Here is a 21381-nt window from a genome sequence, read left to right as displayed (position 1 = left end):
AGAAAACTAATCATGTAATGTTGTCAATGTGTCTGCAGAGCTCAGTTGTGAAACATTGCGTATCGGAGGTAACCTTTGAGGAAAGAAATTGAGAACAAATGACCAAAGAGAAGGAAAAAACAAATACATACAGTACAGAACCAAACATGGCAAAATGTGTACTTTCATCTATTATATACACCAAACAAAATATCCCCATTTTTTTATACAAAATATATATTCACATGTTGCATAAATAACAATTGGAATGAGGTCAATGAAACCGAAGACCAGAGATCTCTCCCAACTGGTCGAGGGTCAACAGGTTTAATAACGAGTCTAGAACATGCTCATTGGAGAGTGGAACTCTGCAAAGTGAGATCACTTGAAAAATGCAGAGATTAGTCATTTAAAATAGAGCCTTTACCCTGACACATGAGCATTTTTAAATACGTTGGCTGGCTGAGGAAGGAAATATGACCTTTTGGGGCATTTAGAAAAATGCTAGTAAATTAGCATTCTCAGTTCACATGTTGAGTCCTAAATGTCCTAGAGGTAACTAACATGTACAGAACAGTAACAGCAGCAAAGATTGGGGTTTGATGAGCCAAACATGTAAATGCAACAGAAGATGCATAAAGTAAAAAGGAAATTATTACCAACTACTTGGCAAAGTTTATGGAGTGTTGAGAAGGTACGAGGGAAACACAGATTGAGGAAGGTCAATGTGACTAATAAAAGGCAGAGAGACCAACTGTATACTGCCACTACTGTCGAAGTCAGAAGTTTACATACACCTTAGCCAAATACTTTTAAACTCAGTTTTTCACAATTCCTGACATTTAATCCTAGTAAAAATTCCCTGTTTTATGTCAGTTAGGATCACCACTTTATTTTAAGAATGTGAAATGTGAGAATAATAGTAGAGAATTATTTATTTCAGCTTTTATTTATTTCATCACATTTCCAGTGGATCAGAAGTTTACATACACTCAATTAGTATTTGATAGTATTGCCTTTAAATTGTTTAACGTGGGTCAAATGTTTTGGGTAGCCTTCCACAAGCTTCCCACAATAACGGGTGAATTTTGGCCCATTCCTCCTGACAGAGCTGGTGTAACTGAGTCAGGTTTGTAGGCCTCCTTGCTCGCACACGCTTTATCAGTTCTGCCTGCAAATTTACTATAGGATTGAGGTCAGGGCTTTGTGATGGCCACTCCAATACCTTGACTTTGTTGTCCTTAAGCCATTTTCCCACAACTTTGGAAATATGCTTGGGGTCATTGTCCATTTGGAAGACCCATTTGCGACCAAGCTTTAAAGCTTTAACTTCTTGACTGATGTCTTGAGATGCTGCTTAAATATATCCACATAATTTTCCTTTCTCATGAAGCCATCTATTTTGTGAAGTGCACCAGTCCCTCCTGCAGCAAAGCACCCTCACAACATGATGCTGCCAGCCCTGTACTTCACGGTTGGGATGGTGTTCTTCGGCGTGCAAGCCTCCCCCTTTTTCTTCATACATAACGATGGTCATTATGGCCAAACAGTTCTATTTTTGTTTCATCAGACCAGAGGACATTTCTCCAAAAAGTACAATCTTTGTCCCCATGTGCAGTTGCAAACCGTAGTCTGGCTTTTTTTATGGCAGTTTTGGAGCAGTGGCTTCTTCCTTGCTGAGCGGCCTTTCAGGTTATGTCGATATAGGACTTGTTTACTGTGGATATAGATACTTTTGTACCCGTTTCCTCCAGCATCTTCACAAGGTCCTTTGCTATTGTTCTGGGATTGATTTGCGCATTTCGCAACGAAGTATGTTCATCTCTAGGAGACAAAGTGTCTCCTTCCTGAGCGGTATGACGGCTGCGTGGTCCCATGGTGTTTAAACTTGCGTACTATTTTTTTGTACAGATGAACGTGGTACCTTCAGGCGTTTGGAAATTGCTCCCAAGGATGAACCAGACTTGTGGAGGTCTCCAATTTTCTTTCTGAGGTCTTGGCTGATTTATTTTGATTTTCCCATGATGTCAAGCAAAGAGGCACTGAGATTGAAGGTAGGCCTTGAAATACATCCACAGGTACACCTCCAATTGACTCAAATGATGTCAATTACACTATCTGAAGCTTCTAAAGCCATGACATAATTTTCTGGAATTTTCAAAGCTGTTTAAAGACAGCTTCTGTCCCACTGGAATTGTGATACAGTGAATTATAAGTGAAATAATCTTTCTGTAAACAATTGTTGGAAAAATTACTTGTCATGCACAAAGTAGATGTCCTAACCGACTTGCCAAAACTATAGGTTTGACTCCAACCTAAGTCTATGTAAACTTCCGACTTCAACTGTATATTGAGTTGAAGAGAACATGCTGGAATGAAGGAGAATGTCGCTCAAAACAGGGCTCATTAAATAGTACAGAATATTCTGAGCATAGCGGATAGAATTGTGATGTATAGAACAGGCCCGTTTTCTATCGTTCCCGTTTTATACCGTACATTTCTGACTGTCTTTCTGAACGCTTTGTCCTGTTGAATATTCCCCCAGTGAGCTGTGAATACATCCTAAAGATATAAACAAACCCTCAAACTAAGGAAACAACTCGCATTCTCTTCTATAGTGTACGTGTGAAGAAACTTGGAGTCAGAACGTAGACCACAGAGGGCTCAGCCTCGGCCCTTACTGAGGTAGTTGATTGGGTGGATATGAGCTAGCCAGAGCAGAGACCCATGTTGGCAGCGTGAGACAGAGAGAGTTGTAGCTACTGGTAAACTCCAGCGACTGGGCTAGCAGAAGGGACCAGAGGCGAGGGAGAGAGCTATGGGCTACGTGACTCACTTCCACCACTGAAGGTCCATGTGCAAAAGATGGAAGGGTGTAACTGCTCCTGTCACAATGGGCTGCTAAGTCAAAGTCTGCTAGCCCGCAGAACAGAAAATCTCTTGACAACATGCTTTATCAATATCATTAAGTGAAACATTCTTGACCCTGCTCTTATTTCCTGCTAGTCTGTAATAAATTAATGTTATTTGTTGACACAGGAGTTTGGGTATCAAGTCGTTGGACACAGAAGCTGCTGGAATTTCAACCAGCATGGAATGGTTCCATCTGTGACCATGGCAACCCATAGGCGTAGTGGAGTAAGTCATTGTAACTGTTAGTGGTCCAGTGTGCTGCCCCCAGTGACCTGGTCCTGCTAGGGCAGCTTCATGAAGAGGCCGTTGTCCAGAGAGGGGACAGGCATGGGGCAGGGGAACTGGAACAGGCTCATGTCTGCCGTCAGGGCGGCCATAGCAGCTGGGTCATGCTCTATCTGACCTCTCAGGGAGGGGTCGATCTTCTCCAGCCGCCGTTTCAGTCTCTTGGCCTCTCTCTCACGGATCAGCCTGGCCTGCCTCTTATCTGGCGTCTCGTTGGCCCTCTTCATCCGCATGGCCTCCCTGTCGCGCAGAAGCCTCCGTGTCCGTTGCTCCTCTGTCTCCTGCAGCCTCTGCATCCGCTTGGCTTCACGGTCCCGCAGCCTCCGCAGCTCCCGCTCCTCGGGCGACTCGTGCTCCCGCTTGGTCTTCTTGGCGGAGCGCTCGCGCTCTAGACGGTGCATGCGTGCCTCCACCGGCTCGTTCTTCCTGCGCATGGCCCACTTCCTCATGGGAGACTGGGCGTCCACCAGCTGCTGGTAGGCCACACAGCTGTTGCACACCAGCAGCACTCCGGCCGGGTGCACAGGCATGGGGCTCAGGATGTCTGGCAGCAGGGGTAGGCCTGGTGAGGGGCTGAGGGTGTCAGGGAAGGAGGGGGGCGAAGAGAGGAGGCTGTGGTGCAGCGAGGGGAGTGGGTGGCCTGGGAGGTGTCCGGGACCTTGGCCATGGTTGTGTCCTTGGTTGTGGCCGGTGTTGTATCCCGGGCCGTGGTTGTGTCCCGGGATGTGGCCTGTGCCTTGGTTTGGGCCGTGTCCTTGGTTGTGGCCGGGCCCGTGGCCGTGTCCCAGGCCATGACCAGGGTTGCCCATGGGGCTGCCAGAGAGAGACCGGGACATGGAACAGTTCTCATCGCCGCTGCTGCATTCCATACTGCTGCCTGTGTTCAGGACCTCTCTGAGCTTCTCCCTGTGTAGGGGGGCAGAGACGTGAGTAGTTACAGGACACAGCTGTTACAGGCTAGCTCAGACAGACAGCCTAACTCTCTAAACTCTGTAGATAACCCATGTCATTGTGTCTGAAAGGCTGAAGCACTAAACTAGGGTATAGGGCTGAAATGAGGTAGTAGTGGTGCAGGTCCCATGTGGCTCAGTTGGTAGAGCATGGTGTTTGCAATGCCAGGGTTGTGGGTTCGATTCCCACGGGGGACCAGTACGGGGGGAAAAAAATAATAATGTATGAAATGTATGCACTCACTACTGTAAGTCGCTCTGGATAAGAGCGTCTGCTAAAATGACATTTTTTTTAAAGCTAAAATGAGGAGGCACAGACCTGTTGAAGTTGTTGGTGTCGGTGAAGCGTGTCCCACACACAGCACAGTTGGAGAGGCGGTCCTCAGAGTGGATGAGAAGGTGGCGCCCCAGGGAGCCTGGCGAGCTGAGCGCGCGCCCACACACTGGGCACACGTAGTTCTTACTGCTGCCCATCAACGATGTGTGCTGCTCCACAGGGGGACAGAGAGAGATGGGGATTTATAGTCATTTAATTAGGTAGACCACAATCGTTTTCTTTGTTTGTCAGTGTGTTCTATAAGCAACATAAAAAAAGTGAGGGCAAACCCCAACAGTGCATATCTAAAAATACACATATCTACAATTGTGGCATAAACATATGTGGTTAACACTACACCATCATGTGAGAAAGTACACAATTGGAAGGAGGAGGAAGTGGTTGCTGGTAAATGTTTTATTCTAGCTCAGTTACAAGATACTGGCATAACGTAAAACAGGATGAAACATCCAAACCTTAGGTTTGACACATAACCCAGAAACTGATCACATGACTGGATCATAATTATCCTTCCCTCTTTAGTGTAGTGATGACAGTATCTCCTAGGAGGTTTAAAGGTGATTATCTACCCCTAGCCCATTATCCCCCTGATCCAACCTCTGAGGCTAAGGAGGCTTTGGCCCCGTCTGAATACTCGGTGCCATGGTGGGCTGTCTGGTACTGTACTGTCCTCACCTGGTAGACGTGTGTGATGAGCTGCTCGGGGCTGCTGAACTCCAGGGTGCACAGAGGACACACACAGCTGTTCATCAGGTCGGCCCCCTCCTCGCCCTCCTGAGAAACAGAGGCATCAGTACTACTGTACACTCAGATACTGTGGATGCTATGTGGAGCAACCATACAGATCTGTTTCATCAGTAATATGTATGCTAATGATTGTGTAATAATACAGTAAGTTATGTAATGGTGGTTCTGCCTACACTGAGAATGTAGGGCAAATATTAGAAGAGGATTTCATGTGTACATCTAAAGGGTGGATATGCTCATCCTCTCTACAGTACCTCTATGGCTGGTCCTGGGAGCAAGAATCCTGAATGGTAGGTCATAAGGTTGTGTGTGTGTGTGTGGTTGTGGTGTTGGGTGGGTTGAGGGTGAGAGAATTACCCTCAGGCCCCCGGTGACTCATTGACTGTCACTATGACACACTGTATGACTCTGCCATGGTTGTGAATCACACCACACAACCTGAGATGCTTCGGTTTCTGAAGGTGTGAGGATATTCTGTAATCGCCAGTTTACAATTGACTAACGCAATGTATTCAGACGTATTCTTGTGCTGCATCTCTCTTTTTGTAGGATTATTGAATAACATAATTCTGGAAAATGGACAGTGCGGGGTGGGGCAATAACCTTTCCACATAAGTCTAGAGGGCCAGATGACCCTGAGATCTGTAGAACACTATCAAATCAGGAAGGAAATGCATGTGTGAATCAGCAACCAGGCAGGCCCGCACTCAGTGGACACACATGATAACAGTACTAGGAGAGAACACCCCTCCATGGGTAACCCTGACAGGGACACTCACTTCTTTAACTCCCCTGTGGTGTGTTCTCTTGGTGGAGGTCATGTGGTCATCAGCTGAGGTGTTGGAGGATGAGTCGTGGTTGTCCAGGTCGCTATCACTGTCTTCTATGGAGGCAAACACAGCCCTATCAATATAGACAACAGAGCACAGAGCTAGTCATATTCTCCCACGACACCCCCTACAGAGAGTATGTCACATTACGGTCAGGGAAATGCCCTAAATGCCTACCTGAAATGCTGTCCTGTTGGGAATTGTTGCTGTGGCATTCACTGTCCTCAATGAAATCGTCCCTGCCATCCATGTTAATAGTGTGGAGGGAGCCTGCAAAGCCGGTGCTGTGGAAGGGCCCTGTGAACAGTCACAGGGAGATGATAAGGCCATCAGAGGGAGGGGTGGCCCAATTTAACTCTAGGCAAATCCATCTGATTTTCAAACACTTAAAACACAGAAGCCAAATGCGGAAACTATGGATACAACTTCCTTATTATAATTCATATGCTCGCCACTAGAAATCCCTGCATTAGCATGTTTCTTTTCGCTGATAAATCCTGAAAAATACACCATATTACTGGCCTGCTAATGTGCCTGGACCTTGTAGACTAACAGCTGAGAAAAAACCCAGAACTGATCCAAATGGTTGCCCAATCAGGCAGGCTACATGCAGTAATTTCTAAATGAACATTTAAAAACACTAGGCTTTTGAGCGTTATTCAAATGACTTAGGCTACTCACTGTAGTTTACACCCAAGACTAGAGTTTTGTACTCAATTGAAAACAATAACATTCTTCATGACATTGTGTTGTAGCCTAGGTAGGATACATTTCTTGTCCCTAAAAAACTGAAAGAATAGGGTAGGTTTTCCAGCTGGTACCAGGGGACTGGGAGGGAGAGCACTCAGCACAGCCTCAGGAGCACACGGTGTAGGCTACCTATGATTTCCTGATCTGATAAACTTATTTTTCCTTTCGTAAAGAGACTGGATATATTCACTGCCGTATTAAGCCTAACATTGAGCTTATGAATTATGAGCTAATATGCATATGTTTCTAATTTAGGAGATCTACATCCCAAGCCTGTCTGTCTGTCGCGCAATTACGCACCTGGGGTCTCTTCCTATTAAATATTGTGGAGTCCCAGAAAAAGCCAGACTACAAAAGCTTGCTGGACACTTATTTTCTTTAGCCTACTAAATGAGCCTATTAGAGGAGAGCTACCTGCTGAATGTAAAATAGGCTACAGCATTAAGAACAGGCAGGGAGTTGGAAAGGAGAAGCCCATATGTTCCTATAGTAGGCCCATCTTAACACTGGGCTACATCCTGACAGAACACGAGTGGCCTGCTTATGTACCTTTCTGGACCTTCTAAACTGTTGAGAATAGTCCCAAACTGATCCAAATGGCTACAAAAAAAAAAAATCAGGCCTAGGCTGTAGGCATATGCAGTTTATTTTTATTTTTTTACAAAATAGGGCGAGGTCATTCAAATTAGCCTACATAACATGGACAATAATTGTGTACTCAATTGATAACAGTAAAACTTTTCTTGCACTGACTGGTAAATATTGAGCTTCTTACTTCGGCTACACATTACTAGCCTCTCTTCCAGCTGTTCTCATTCACAACAGGCTATAGCAGGGGTAGACAACCCTGGTCCTGGAGTGCTGCAGGCACTTCATGTTTATTATTTAATCGACCTGGAGGATTAGGTGTGTTGAATTTAGTCAATCATTGAACTGATCAATTAGCTCAGTTGGTCAGGTGCGGTGCCTAGTTGGAACAGAATCCTGCAGTACCTGCGGATTGTTGAGGAGAGAAAGTGCATTGGTGTGATCACTTTTGGCCGGTTATTATGATAACACTGATGCATTGCAAATAGTTGCACAGGACAGAGAGATGAGCACAGTGAAAAATAAGACCCAAAGAAATTGACAACCATTAGAAAAATGGAAATCACTTGCAAACCACTTGAGCAAAGAGGCAATGACATGCTGTAATAGATGTGCAGGCAATTTGTTGTTGAATTGCTACATTTAAATACAGTAGGAGTTACTATATTGTTTTACATTAGGCCTACATTGACGTATTATTTGCAGTCGTCACTGACAATGAACAGACCCTGAAAGTACCGAATGGTCTGAACCAGTATCTGTGTGTTAGAGAACTCATGGTCACCTCATTAGACAGCGTGCAGTAGGATGCATTGATCTGTTTACTGACAGGTGTAGGACTTCAGAACAATAAAACATTCCTCTAGTGTGGATGCTCACCATGTGTTCTAGTTATGTAGCCTATAGTTGATCATTATAGTTATGGGCTTGGTGCCTGGCCCTTAACTCTGACAACACAACTAGCGTTATTATCACAACAGAACTAGCCTAGTAGGTCTAGCTAACAGAGAACTTGAATGAAATAAATGTAAAATTACGCTCATATACTAATTTACTTGACTTTTAAACTGTATACTATAAAATGATTCCAAATAATTTACTCTGGCTAATTTGCCCCCGGCGAGCTGCAGTGGAGAAGTAAAGCGAAAGTCAAATCCATCACTTCCGTTGTTTGGCTGTGCCCATAGTAACGTTTTAAAAACAGGGTGGATACGATGGGTAAGTGTGACCACTACATGTCGACTTTCTTCCGGTTTTTTTATGTTCTTGAAACGCAACACACACAGACGCAAACAGGACGCAAATGAACATCTTAAAAGGCATCGGGTAGATGTAAATGAATACACAAATAAGAATAGAATTGTATATCTTAAATGACAGCGTTTGGGAATTTGGTTATATAACCTTGAAGCCCATTCAAAAACCGGAAGATCGAGGAACCAAGGCAAAATGGGTGGTCACTTTCCATCATATTCTTGATTGAGGCTATCCTCAATGACATAGAAAAAAATTATTTTTATTAATTTGATAGAGTCAGGTGTGTATAATATATTGTGTATGATATATTACAAGACAATGCAGGAAAATACAGCCAGTAGACAAAGCCCTGAGGTAAAACGTGCTAGGCATAGGAATGACAGCCCTGGAACAGAAGATTGACAGGTCAGTAGTGCAAGGCGGAGCGTGATCATGAAGTCAGGGGAAGACATTTCTAGAGCACAGACCTGTAATATTTAACATGGAGGGCATAAACACCAGAGAGCCTGGTGTGTAACCTGCACTTCAGTTACCTGGTGTAGGTGCTGACTAGCCACAAAAATCCAAGCAATCACATAGTCTACTGAAGAAAGTGCTTCAGATTAGAATAGCAAGCCTATCCAGCATTAAAGGAGCCGTAGCTACACACATAAACCCAGCATAGCTGCTATAATACACTAGTACAAGACGGTTATAGAAACAACAGAATACATTAAAGACCTAAGCCTTAAAACACAATCATTCACCTAGCCTATATGCAGTTGACAAGGATGCTTTCATATTCACTGACATGCCAATATAATGCTGCATCAACACATCGCAGAAGCGCACGTTGACACATGCACACACACAACCAGACCCCCAATTTTCACAGAAGCAGAACGAACACGAACACACACACACACACACACACACGCTTATCCAGGCATGCTGCAGTCCCAGGGGGAAGCAGCCTGCACTCCTTTCCAGTAGCAGCCTGCAAGGCAGTGTTTCTCCCTCTCTCAGTACCACCCACACACTGCACAGCCTGGCTCACCCTCTGTCCTCCCTGCTCATACGCAGCTCTGACTGTTCTATATCCATACCAGCAGCTCTGAGGGGGAGGCCAATGCCTCATACCAAGGAGCCCATATGTGTCTGCTTAAACCCTCACATGGCGCTCAGCATTTTACAGCATCTCTGCTCATTGCATTCGTATCCCTTTCCCCTCCGATCTACACCCAAGCTTGACACGGTTGGGATGGGAGCACAGGACCTCTCCAGTTGTTAGTGACAGTACACTCATTCCTGAGGACCTCTCCTGTCATCAGTATCAAAACAGGATCAGTATAAATTAATGGGAGATTTCATTTATCATTTTTATATATCTCGAAGGTTTAAATATATATTTAAACTGCAACAGTTTAGGTTCCATAGCCCTCCAGTTATCACCCTCTGCTTCTGAATGCAATGAATTCCCCCTCCCTTCCTGTCCAGTCTTTCCATTCAGTGTGATGGAAGGAAAATCTTTCATCCAGTTACCCGAGGCTGGCAGAGGTAATTACAGTAACACACCACTGAGGAGCATGGTCTGTGTGTGAGAGGGTTGAGGAATATTCTTCAAGTATCTTTTTTTAACTCCCCTCTAATCTTCACAGGGTTGTCATTCCTGCATTAACTGAAAATAGTTTGGGAACAATCTCCATAGTGATCCAGGCACTCATTAGCATTGGTAGAGTGGGTCTGAGTGTTGAACTATGAACTGCTACAACAGACTGGCTCCACAGCACACAGCCAATGATTGATGTGAGAGCTACCCATCCCCCACTGCTAGGGTCTGTCTGTACATCTGTCCCTCTTCTCCCTCCCTCCCCATGTCTCTGCCACTCTGATGTTATCTCTGAGTGCGTGTCTGTAGGCAGGAGGTGACGCAGTGTCTGACTGAATCCAGACAAAGACAAACTCATCAGCCAACAGACACAGAGGGAGAGAGGAGGAAGGGGGGACAAAACAAAACAGACAAAAGAGAGAATGCCAAAACTCTACTCAAACACTAAGCAATGGGGCTCCTGTTGAATTCAAGCTCCCCTCTTTTTTACCCACCCTCTGCTCCAACACACACAGTCACACAAAACTGTCTGAGTCTCCAGGAAGTGCTGGGGCCCCTGCCTTCCATCTGTGTTCAGGCACTGTGGTGTTCAGGACCATGGGAATGGTGAAACACAGACATCAGCTAATCCCAGACTCCCAGATCATTTCTCACTTCACCTAATTGACAGCCTGGTATTTAATTAAGGCAAGGAGGACAACGCCATCACCCCTTTCTCCAGAATCCCTCCCTCTCTATGGAGCCCTCCTCTCCAGTGGAGTGTCTGAAATGATCCCAACTCTGCTCTCAGACAATTCAACACAAAATGACCCATCTGTATGGCTTCCTCAAGTATGTGTGTTGTGAAGATGATACATTATAGATCCACAATGAAGACTATTCTGATACAACCTGAACGCATGCTATCAAAACGGACCTGTTTATAGTCACCAACCCTTTCAGGGCTAATGAGACTTCTAACAGAGCTGCTATGCTTTCCCTCTACCCCAGCCATGATTGGCTCAGACAGGCTATCTGATTAGTTTCCCCATGCTGGTAATGTCTGTGCTCTACATCGAGGGACATTTCACATCAGTTCACGACACACACACCACTTTTAAGGATTATAATATTGTTTAATTCGATGGTGGGTTAAGAAAATGGCCAATTATCATTTTAGAAACTATGTGGTATGTGGGTGTGAATTTGTCTTGGACCAACTGTATGTGGTCATAGGAAAGTGCTAAGGTCTGGTTTATTCTGAGGGTAATAAAAAAGACAGTTATTATTTCATAACTATCAGTCAGAAGTAGTATGTGAAGCTTGTAGACGTCACTGTAGAAGCCCCCCAAAAAACACTTTAGGATTGATAATGCGTGTTGTTTTACTATACTGTGTTTGAACAACAGAGTTCTATGGACCAATAAGTCTAGAAACACACAATGCATCCTTACTGTGTTACTGTTTCCTGTGACAGATGATGTTATTAGCACATAGGGATTATTGAGGCCATTAGAGCAATACGTATTTCAACACCATATTTAAACAAACTACACTCGCCTGCCTACCTACAGCACCCGATGTCACAGGAAGGCCAAAAAGATCATCAAGGACAACAACCACCCGAGCCACTGCCTGTTCACCCCACTATCATCCAGAAGGCGAGGTCAGTACAGGTGCATCAAAGCTGGGACCGAGAGACTGAAAAACAGCTTCTATCTCAAGACCATCAGACTGTTAAACAGCCACCACTAACATAGAGGCTGCTGCCAACATACTGACTCAAATCTCTGGCCACTTGAATAAATGGACTTAATAAATGTATCACTAGTCACTTTAAATAACACAACTTGAATAATGTTATCCTACATTACTCATATGTATATACTGTATTCTATACCATCTACTGCATCTTGCCTATGCTGCACGGCCATCGCTCAGCCATATATTTATATGTACATATTCGTATTCATACCTTTACATTTGTGCGTATAAGGTAGTTGTGAATTTGTTAGATTACTTATTAGATGTTACTGCATTGTCGGAACTAGAAGCACAAGCATTTCGCTACACTCGCATTAACATCTGCTAACCATGTGTATGTAACCAATAAAATGTTGTTTTATTTTGAAAAGGACCCTAAAGGCTACATGGTCATCTCACTGTATCGTTGGGTTCGATCCCCTTGGGTGGACTTATGCGTCCTCAGGCATCCAGTAGCCTACACTGTGAAGGATCAGCAGGCCAATACATCATGCTCTCAGTTTGACCTTTTAGCATGCATAAGAAAAGGACATCATCATCACCACCATCAGTATAATTGTTTGTCAGGCAACTACACAGCTACCAAACCTGTGGTACCTAGCCTATACCAGCTCTGGAGTAGTCTCCCATTGGAATTGGAGGAATGTTGCTTGCAGATAGCCAAAGTAGCTAAAGTAGTCAGTGACACTGAAAAACACCCTCCCCTAAGCTGGTGACTATGACAGAGACAACAGCACTCATGGAACAGAAACTTAAAAATAGAGAAATAAAACGTGTTTTAGTGCAATGCCAGTAGTATGACCAACATTGCTTTTCTCCACTGGCTGTACTGGTTCTCTATCTGAATCTGAGACTTCAATGTGGAGAGCTTATCCAGAGAAACAGAAAGTACACGCAAAGGAAAAACATGTTGTACCTAGTTTAAAACTGACATACGAGGGACAACATCTTAAATGGATTCTGAGACCAATAAGGGTGAAATCTGTCCTACTCTCAAGAATAACATTTTCATTGACATTGGTAGGCTATATCATACTCTCAAAACAAGAGTTGAAAACAGGGACCAGCATGCCACAGCAGGTTTTCATGCTGTCTCAAACAAAGAATCTTAAAAACCACCAACATAAGCGCCGGTAAACACATGGAAATAACTATCTGAATAGTTTCCCTCAGAGAAAACGACCTGCGCGTGCAATTGTGAGGTTGTCATCTCGATATGAATATCATAGTATTAGTTATTAGTAGCCTAATAATGGTTAATGATAATTTGTTTGGTTCAAAGATAGACAGTCGTCAGTGTCACGCGCGTTGATTCAATGGATCATCAAAATTATTAAAATATTGCCGTCGCTCCACATAGGTTGAACTAAAACATTGTATCAGGCGCTTGTATCAACGATGGTGATTGACACATTGTCTTGCAGTTCACAATTGCAACGGTGGCGAAAACAATCGTCTAGTTAGATGGATGGAAATGATCCTCCTCACTACTTTTCAACAAGTAAAAATGGCATTTACAATATCTGAGATACCTACAATTAACTTTGAAGGGGTTGTTCTGTTTTCGCCTGGACATATTATCCCCCACTCCCGGTTGGAAAAAAATCGAATCTCCTCCTAGCCCAGACAGATTTGAAGATTCCCCTATGCAATCCAGCTGTATTCCGTAAAGGGACTCCCTTCCGAGAGTACAACAATAACACTTAAATTATTTTGAATAAATAAAATACCCGATGATCAAAATGGTCTAGCCAGGCAGAGACGAACACAGCTTACACCATTGGTGAGAGTCGGGGTCATTTAAATGAATACAAAACAAATAGCCTAAATAAATACAAATAAATAAAAGCACAAATGGCTTGGCTACAATCTGATTCACTTAAATTTAAAGCACTCTCCAGTCGATCTAGATCTTTTTTTCAAATGATAGAAACTGCGATAGGGTCCTATCCAACCCGGCCTGAGATGTTATTTGCTCAGCAGCCCCGAGCAGCTCCGTTGCTGTCCCTTTGCCAATGCACTGCAGCGATACATAGGCACAGCTTCTTCTTCTTCTTCTTCTTCATCGGTTATAATGAAGTTCGCACATTTTGTTTGCGCATGCCGCCATCTACTGTGCGGTAGTGCGTGGTCGATCATGTACATTTTTGTAATACAAAAAAAAAAATGAACCACCAACTAACCCTACACCCATTTCATTTTTTTCTTATTTTTTTTTTATCACCACCCCATTCCACTACTTTGACCCTAACTGATCCAACACCAGGCCAATGGCCTGGGAGGACAGGACTCTCGTTCAACACACCTTTCATAGTAAAACCTTCCACACCAAAGTACTGCCACCACAACGTCTACTTTCTGTGATTTACATTCCATTTCTGCAGTACAATTTAAAACCATGGCAATGAATGCTAAGAAGCCAACCTTACTGAAGCACAAATTCAAATCACTCTGTCTATCCGTTCACCACGCTCATGCAGCAGTACTGCTTGCAGAACACGCACTGATGGCCTTTTTCCAATACCCATCTTCTGTTCCTTAGCCCAATTTAGTAGTCTGGCTATCTCCGGCCTCTCCATGCTCCCAAAATGTGCCACAATCGTCAGCCAGGTCTCGTCATCCATCTTAGCAAACTATCTCGGACTGCCTCCCTGACCTTGGTATGGTCTTGATTTTCATCCCACAGGCACAGCTGATATCTATGTTCACAAAATGTGCACCACATTATGGGATGTTCAAAACATTTGAGGGTAGATAACCTGTGATGACATAGGAGCAGTGTACTACTGTCAACAATGCATACAATAACACATTGAGTCTACTTCTTTCTCTCCTCATTTCGTATATCATAATATTTTAATATTACATATTTTTTAAGGATTTTAGGCTGCATGTTTGGTGATTTTAAAACACACTGACGATTTTAATATTGTGAATTTGAAATAGGCCTATATTCACAAAGCCCCCCAAAAGTAACACAATTTACACCAACTGATTCAATGACAGGGTTGCAAAATTCAGTCTGCGCCATCTCCAACATTACGTGGCACGTCGTGCACTTCAGCCTCTACCAAGAGGTCTAGACCTTTATGGTACAGGTGGTACTGCACTCGAATCACCCCATAACCACAGCATTGCTGGTTCAAAACCTGCTCCAGCTGTTTGCTCCGATTTTGGAGAAGGGAAGTCCCAACTGGCCGGGCTTGCAGCTGGGTGGTTTGCGACTGTCAAACACCTTAGCTGTTACACTAAGAGATCAGAATCTTAAGGTCGCTACACCCTACAACCTTCCTTCGAATAGTCTGGCTCGCACTTCTCTAGTTGCCCGTGCCTGCACCCTTGGGGCACAGGCGCAAATCGGGGCCATCCCATTTCTGACACCAGTGTAGCAAAGTCGGAGTGGTACCTGGGACCTTGCCATTAGGCCAAGAGATCCTAAACTCTTTTGATGAGGTTGCTAGGTGTTGGGTTAGAGCACCTACACTACTGGTACCCATGGTTTTTCTGGCCTTTGATGGAAGTTTTTCCCTGTTCACATTCTGGTTTGTGCATGGGATATTTTTCTGGAGAATATAGTGCCTCCAAGTATTGCTTCTGCCAAGATGTCTGGACCTCTATGGCACATGTAGTAAGTAGTGTGCTTGTTGGTCCGAACCTGGTGACGCTGGTTCAAACACCCCTCCAGTTGTTCTTATTCAATCTATGTACAGTATATTTTCAGATGGCAGAAAGAAATGTATACTTCCTTTTTAAAAAAGGAGAAAAAAGAAGCTACGATGAAGCCCATGTCCTGATTGAACTTAGTGCGGAATTGTCTGTAAAGTACACTAGATGGAGCCCACAAACCTCACAAATGTCATAACATTACAAGATTGACGTCATCACTGACTGCCACGAGGTGAGCCGTGCGGACCGCAGCACGACGTTGATAGACAATATTACTCATCCGCACATTTCGGACACATCTAAATACAACAAAATAAGATACAACAAATAGCTACCTAGCTAGGTAGAACACCAGCAAAGCAACATAATCATATTGTGGCGTGCTATAATACCAATACTCGAAGCGTGCATTAATATCGCTAAACGTCTCACAAGTGCAGCTAGAAAGGCAGGCATATGCTACCTAATAGGTTATTTAGCTAGCTACTAGTAGCTATAGCATTATTGCAGTGGTAAACTATACATGTTCGTATAACCAAAATGCTTACATACATACCAGCAACCCATGTTACTCACTCAAATATCACATAGCAGTGTCGAGGCTGGTGGATTTGCTAGCTAATTGAGAGTTATGCAAATAATTTGCACGCTCGTCTGTTTGAGGTCTTCGTTCCTTTCTCATTCCACAAACGTTGAAGTTTTGTTTTTTTCGGTGTAACCCTCCGCCTGCGGTAGAAGTGCTGAGGCTAGGAGAGCCACCATTTTGAATGTCTGTTCTGTTCCTCCCTCCGTCGCAAATAGAGAAGATTCCAGCTATTTTCTGGTATAAATACGGCTAGTGAGTATAACTTTATACAAATATGTCAGTTAAACAGAGTTGTTTATTTGGATAATAGCTGAAATATCAGCACGACTGTCTTAAACCACGGCGACAATAATCCATGTTGGCGCTACATGATCGGAAGTGAGGCTGCGCTAACCAGCCAGTGTACCGGGGTTGTCTGTCAGAGAAGCGTTAGCCTGGTGTCGGCTAGCTGGTATGCTTACCTGATATGTACTTGCGCGATCTTTAACCTTAGGAATCTGTTTTTATACAGAACTTTTACTTGCTTACACGCCTTCAATGTATGTCAACATTGCATTTGGTTATTTGCTGTGTAACTGAAACGAGATGTACCGGTACGTATGTAGGGCAAGGTAGTTATCTAGTAGTTAGGTAGCTAATCCTACTAGCTAACTAACTTGCTAGCTAAGTCAGTGCGATGAAGGCCTCTTCGTGATTGCGTAGCTAGCTATGCTCTGTATGCCCACTTGCTAAAAGGGTTTACTTTAGGTCTGAGAAATTAGAAGGCTGTAATTGTGCCATGCTCGCCCTGAAATGGCCTCTACTCTGACGTTAGATTGCTACCTTGTTAGTGCCAATGCTAACTAGTGGTAACGTGACAATGAATAATATATTTGACAGGTGTGGTTAAATGTTCGTAAAGTATTGTGTTCAAGAGATGACTAGCAATTTAACTCCCTTTCCGTGGGCTTGTGATCTACCGTAGCAAGCTAGCCACCCTACCCAGCTAACGCGTTACTAGCTAGCCAGCCAGCTACTTGGTATGCGGAATGTAACTATATACCGACCATTGGTACCGACGTGTAAGTTACCTACCTAACACCTTTAGCTAGCCAATTATCTTTGCTAAGTAGCTAACTAACGTTAACTTAGCTAGCGCAATACCATGATATGTTCAAGTTGAACTGTAAGGTATACCCACTCTTCAAAAAATGTGTGTTATACCTAGCTTGGGTGTAACTGTTGTAACGTTAGTTTACGCTGTTTCTACGTGGTTGCAATGAAGTCAAGGTTACTAACGTTACTTTAGCTAGCTAGCTACTATGGTATTGTTGCCACTTAACGTTAACTAGCTAACGTTAGCTACAATACTCACATACTGGTTGTGTGGGGAAGTTACATTGAATGTTAATATGCTATTATGTCAGATGTTTACACACCTCGACAAATGTCAATTATTAGGTTCTTGTAGCAAACCTCTTTCATTTCTTCAGTTGTGCCATACCCCAGACTTCATTGACTTATATTAAAAAAGGGTTATTATGCCACCTGCTTCACTTGTGATTATTAGGCTATTTATGTGCCATTACAGCCATTGGGTTGTTTATTTGAGTTTGCTGCAAGTTCTTAAAATATTTTTCTCCTTTTGAATTGTGATTTCCTATTTCCCTCTTGTCACCTCTTCTGTCAGTCAATTCTCCTGAAGTCAACATCAGTGTCATATACTCAAATCGACTTGCTTTTTTCATTGCATGTTATTTGCATTAAACCAGCTGACAAGTGCCCATGTTTCTACCTGCATTTTCAGCCTATTTAATGAAAGCTTTCTGTCTACTGTACACGTGTGTGTGTGTGTGTGTGTGTGTGTGTGGGGGGGGGGGGGGGGTAGGTAGGTAGGTAAATACTTGGCGAAACCATGTAGGTCCAATGTTTTGTATAAATGTTGTCACACTACTTGCAGAATTGTTTTTCTGTTGGAATGGAGGTAGCAGCCTGCTGTATCTCGACCTTTTCATTCAAAGACTCAATCATGGACACACTTAATGACAGTTGTGGCTGATTTTGTGATGTATTGTTGTCTCTACCTTCTTGCTGTTTGTGCCCAATGTTTGTACCATGTTTTGTGCTGTTGTGTTGCTGCCTTGCTTTGTTGTTTTTGCAGGTCTCTCTTTATGTAGTGTTGTGATGCGTGTTTTGTCCTTATATTGAATTTTTTTTTAATCCAAGGCCCCTGTCCCCGCAGGAAACCTTTTGGTAGGCCGTAATTGTAAATAAGAATTTTTTTCTTAACTGACTTGCCTAGTTAAATAAAAACACTACCAATTAAATATCTCGGTGAGAGCTTGGCTGAGCAGTGACAGCAAAATGAGTGGCAAAGAGAACAATATGCTGGGATATTGTGATGAAAGGAGCGGTCCCTCTACAATGGTGGCTTCACAATTGTTTCCGTAGCTTAATGAACGTCACCTGCACAACTTTGGTTAAGGAGGAAGTCAATTGTGGCACATACTCCAGTTGCTGTATTATTGAATAGTGTCGGGGTTCTCAATTGGAAAGAGCCTCATTGATGGTGTGTGTTGTCTCTGGATTCTGGACATTGGAAATTCAGTAGCTTATGTCCCCAGTGGACTCTTCCGTGTGAGGTTTTCTCTTGCCACAGGTTGCTAGGCTCTGCAGGCTTGTGTATCTTCCAGAGTCTCAGGAGAGGAATGGGCAATTCCATTCACTCAGGAAATCTGCCACAGTTGGTGTCAGATATGATCCCTTCTGTGGCTATATGAGGGTGTTGATAACATTCAATATATCATTATTATGTCTTCCTTTATGCCCATTTTGTTCCCAAAGCAGTCTTAAATAACATTATCAAATGCATCAGTATGTATGTGGAGGACAATAGCCTAATTCAACTGGGACAGGAATAAGTTCAGGGGAGTTTGAGATCCTCCCCCTCTAATTGATCAGGATAATGCCTCATGTCAGTCATTCCATTTGACAGCAATGTTTTTGGCTTGACCAAATGACACTGTGTTAGCTGTTCAAGCTCCTGTGAAATATAGCGGGGCAAAAATCTGTAGTGTGGCCACACAGCCGAACAGTACTGTTTTTGTCCTGGGAGAGTAAGGCTGAGCAAAACTGATGTTGGTGAGTGTGTCTTTGGTGGTTGCTGCCCAACAGTTCAGCAAGTGCAAACTTTCTCCACTTGTGGTCTTCCTAATCCACCTATTGTGCTCAACCCGTCCTCTGTCGAGACCAAACGCATCTTTTGTGCCGTCTTGTCTTTCATGTTGTAATTAATAAAAGAATGTGTGCCTATAAAAGTGATTGCAATGTTGTAGAACAGACATTTCATAAGTCTTTGTTAGTCTAGCAGAGACTGGATTTTCCAAATTTGTTGTGTGCGCACACTTAGAAGCATTTAGGCTGATTGGGGTCTTTAGTTACTTGTCAGATGTTAGTCACAGGAAATATAAACCTTTGTTTTGCTTGAGTCATTAAGCCTAGGTGACAGGCCTTTTTATGACAGGCCTGAATGTGTGTTATGATTCATACATTCAAACGGATTGCTGGACTACAGGGTGTGATTTACTTGTTGCAGTTAATTGTACTTGCTTGTGTTATCTGGGAGTGATGGCGGTTGCTAATACATTGTGCCTAAGAAGATCACCTCTTAGCCATGTACAATTTACCATGGGTTCTCATCTGTGTTGGCCAGTTTCCGTTTGAATGGCAATGGAAGGTAGGGAGTCCGAGTCCCCCTGCTCTTCTGGAATGTACACTGGCCTTCCATTGCACTTTGATCACTGTGAATTCTTACATTATCAACATACGGGCTTGTGCAACTATGCTCCTTTCTCTGCACCTTCCTTGATCCATTTAATTTCCTCCAGACTCCACGGTCGGGCTGGACGATATGGCCTAAAAATCAATTTATTTATTTTTCAAACATATGGAGATTCACAATGTGTACATTATATGACGAAGTATGTGGACACCTGCTCGTGAAACATCTCATTTCAAAATCATGGGCATTAATATGGAGTTGGTCCCCCTTTTGCTGCTGTAACATCCTCCTCTCTTTTGGGAAGGCTTTTAACTAGATGTTGGAACATTGCTGCGGGAACTTGCTTCCATTCAGCCACGAGAATTAGTCAGGTCGGCCACTGATGTTGGGCGATTAGGCCCGTCTCGCAGTCGGCGTTCCAATTCATTCCAAAGGTGTTCGATGGGGTTGAGGTTAGGGCTCTCTGCAGGCCAGTCAAGTTCTTCCACATTGATCTAGACAATCCTTTGCTGTATGGACCTTGCTTTGTGCATGGGGGCATTGTCATGCTGAAACAGGAAAGGGGTTTCCCCAAACTGTTGCCACAAAATTTGAAGCACAGAATCGTCTTGAATGTCATTGTATGCTGTAGCGTTATGATTTCCCTTCACTGGAACTAAGGGGCCTAGCCCAAACTATGAAAAACAGGCCGAATTTATACACCTGTCAGCAATGGGTGTGGCTGAAATAGCCGAATCCTCTAATTTGAAAAAAGAAAATGGTTATCTAAATACACTTTTGTTATACAATTAAAGGTCAAACAGTCAGCAATAATCTAATGAATTGAGGGCTTGTGAAGTTCTACCTAGGCTAAATTTAAGCCTTCCACAACCATAAGACCCACTATTTTATAACAACAATAGTTTAACCTGCTTTTTTGCTATCACTAAACTGGCTATCAGGTCTATGAAAATGCCCTTTTTTTAATTGAACGTGAACCATGTATAATGTACAGTTGAAGTTTACATACACTTTTAGGTTGGAGTCATTTAAAATTTGTTTTTCAACCACTCCACAAATTTCTTGTTAACAAACTATAGTTTTGACAAGTCGCTTAGGGCATCTACTTTGCATGACACAAGTAACTTTTCCAACAATTGTTTAGACAGATTATTTCACTTATAATTCACTGTATCACAATTCCAATGGGTCAGAAGTTTACATACACTAAGTTGACTGTGCATTTAAACAGCTTGGGAAATTCCAGAAAAGGATGTCATGGCTTTAGAAGCTTCTGATAGGATAATTGACATCATTTGAGTCAATTGGAGGTGTACCTGTGGATGTATTTCAAGGCCTACCTTCAAACTCAGTGCCTCTTTGCTTGACATCATGGGGAAATCAGCCAAGACCTCAAAGAAAA

At 43.3% G+C, this 21381-nt stretch overlaps 2 protein-coding genes across 8 annotated transcripts in view; one reads left to right on the top strand and one right to left on the bottom strand.

Annotated features, from left to right (window-relative positions):
• Positions 1 to 2480: 2480 nt before the first annotated feature.
• On the bottom strand, positions 2481 to 16406 carry LOC115203089 (zinc finger protein 821-like). 5 transcript variants are annotated; one of them, XM_029767449.1, is made up of 6 exons: positions 16190 to 16406; positions 6219 to 6338; positions 5991 to 6094; positions 5140 to 5238; positions 4447 to 4613; positions 2481 to 4083 (listed from the first exon to the last, which is right to left on the bottom strand). In XM_029767449.1, exons 2-6 carry the CDS (start codon positions 6289 to 6291, stop codon positions 3174 to 3176), a joined length of 1353 nt encoding a protein of 450 aa, XP_029623309.1. In that variant the 5' UTR covers positions 6292 to 6338; positions 16190 to 16406; the 3' UTR covers positions 2481 to 3173. The 5 variants fall into 5 exon arrangements, with proteins under 5 accessions (XP_029623309.1, XP_029623310.1, XP_029623306.1 ...); XM_029767450.1 differs by having other exon boundaries at positions 16210 to 16406; XM_029767446.1 differs by lacking the exon at positions 16190 to 16406 and adding an exon at positions 13504 to 15467.
• Positions 16383 to 21381, top strand: part of ap1g1 (adaptor related protein complex 1 subunit gamma 1) — a 29155-nt gene continuing 24156 nt past the window's right edge. For 2 of the 3 annotated variants that reach the window (XM_029767445.1, XM_029767443.1), the window contains exon 1: positions 16383 to 16471. The gene's annotated coding sequence lies outside the window, so the exon portion shown is untranslated. Of the gene's footprint in view, positions 16472 to 16591; positions 16671 to 21381 lie in introns of those variants that run through there. The other variant, XM_029767444.1, reaches the window with a different exon arrangement.

The sequence above is a fragment of the Salmo trutta genome, chromosome 12, assembly GCF_901001165.1.
Source record: "Salmo trutta chromosome 12, fSalTru1.1, whole genome shotgun sequence".
Lineage (NCBI taxonomy): Eukaryota > Metazoa > Chordata > Actinopteri > Salmoniformes > Salmonidae > Salmo > Salmo trutta.
Note: the sequence above shows the minus strand (reverse complement) of the source record. Positions and strands in the feature narration are given on the sequence as shown.

Bases quoted from the DNA above. Each gene is read 5' to 3' on its own strand.
- LOC115203089 (XM_029767446.1), bottom strand. From the start codon at position 13,543: ATGTCCAGGCGAAAACAGAACAACCCCTTCAAAGTTAATT. The intron at 4,614-5,139 runs GTGAGGACAGTA...CCTGTGGAGCAG, and splicing joins TCATCACACACGTCTACCAG to CACACATCGTTGATGGGCAG. The intron at 4,084-4,446 runs GTCTGTGCCTCC...CCCCCTACACAG, and splicing joins GACACCAACAACTTCAACAG to GGAGAAGCTCAGAGAGGTCC.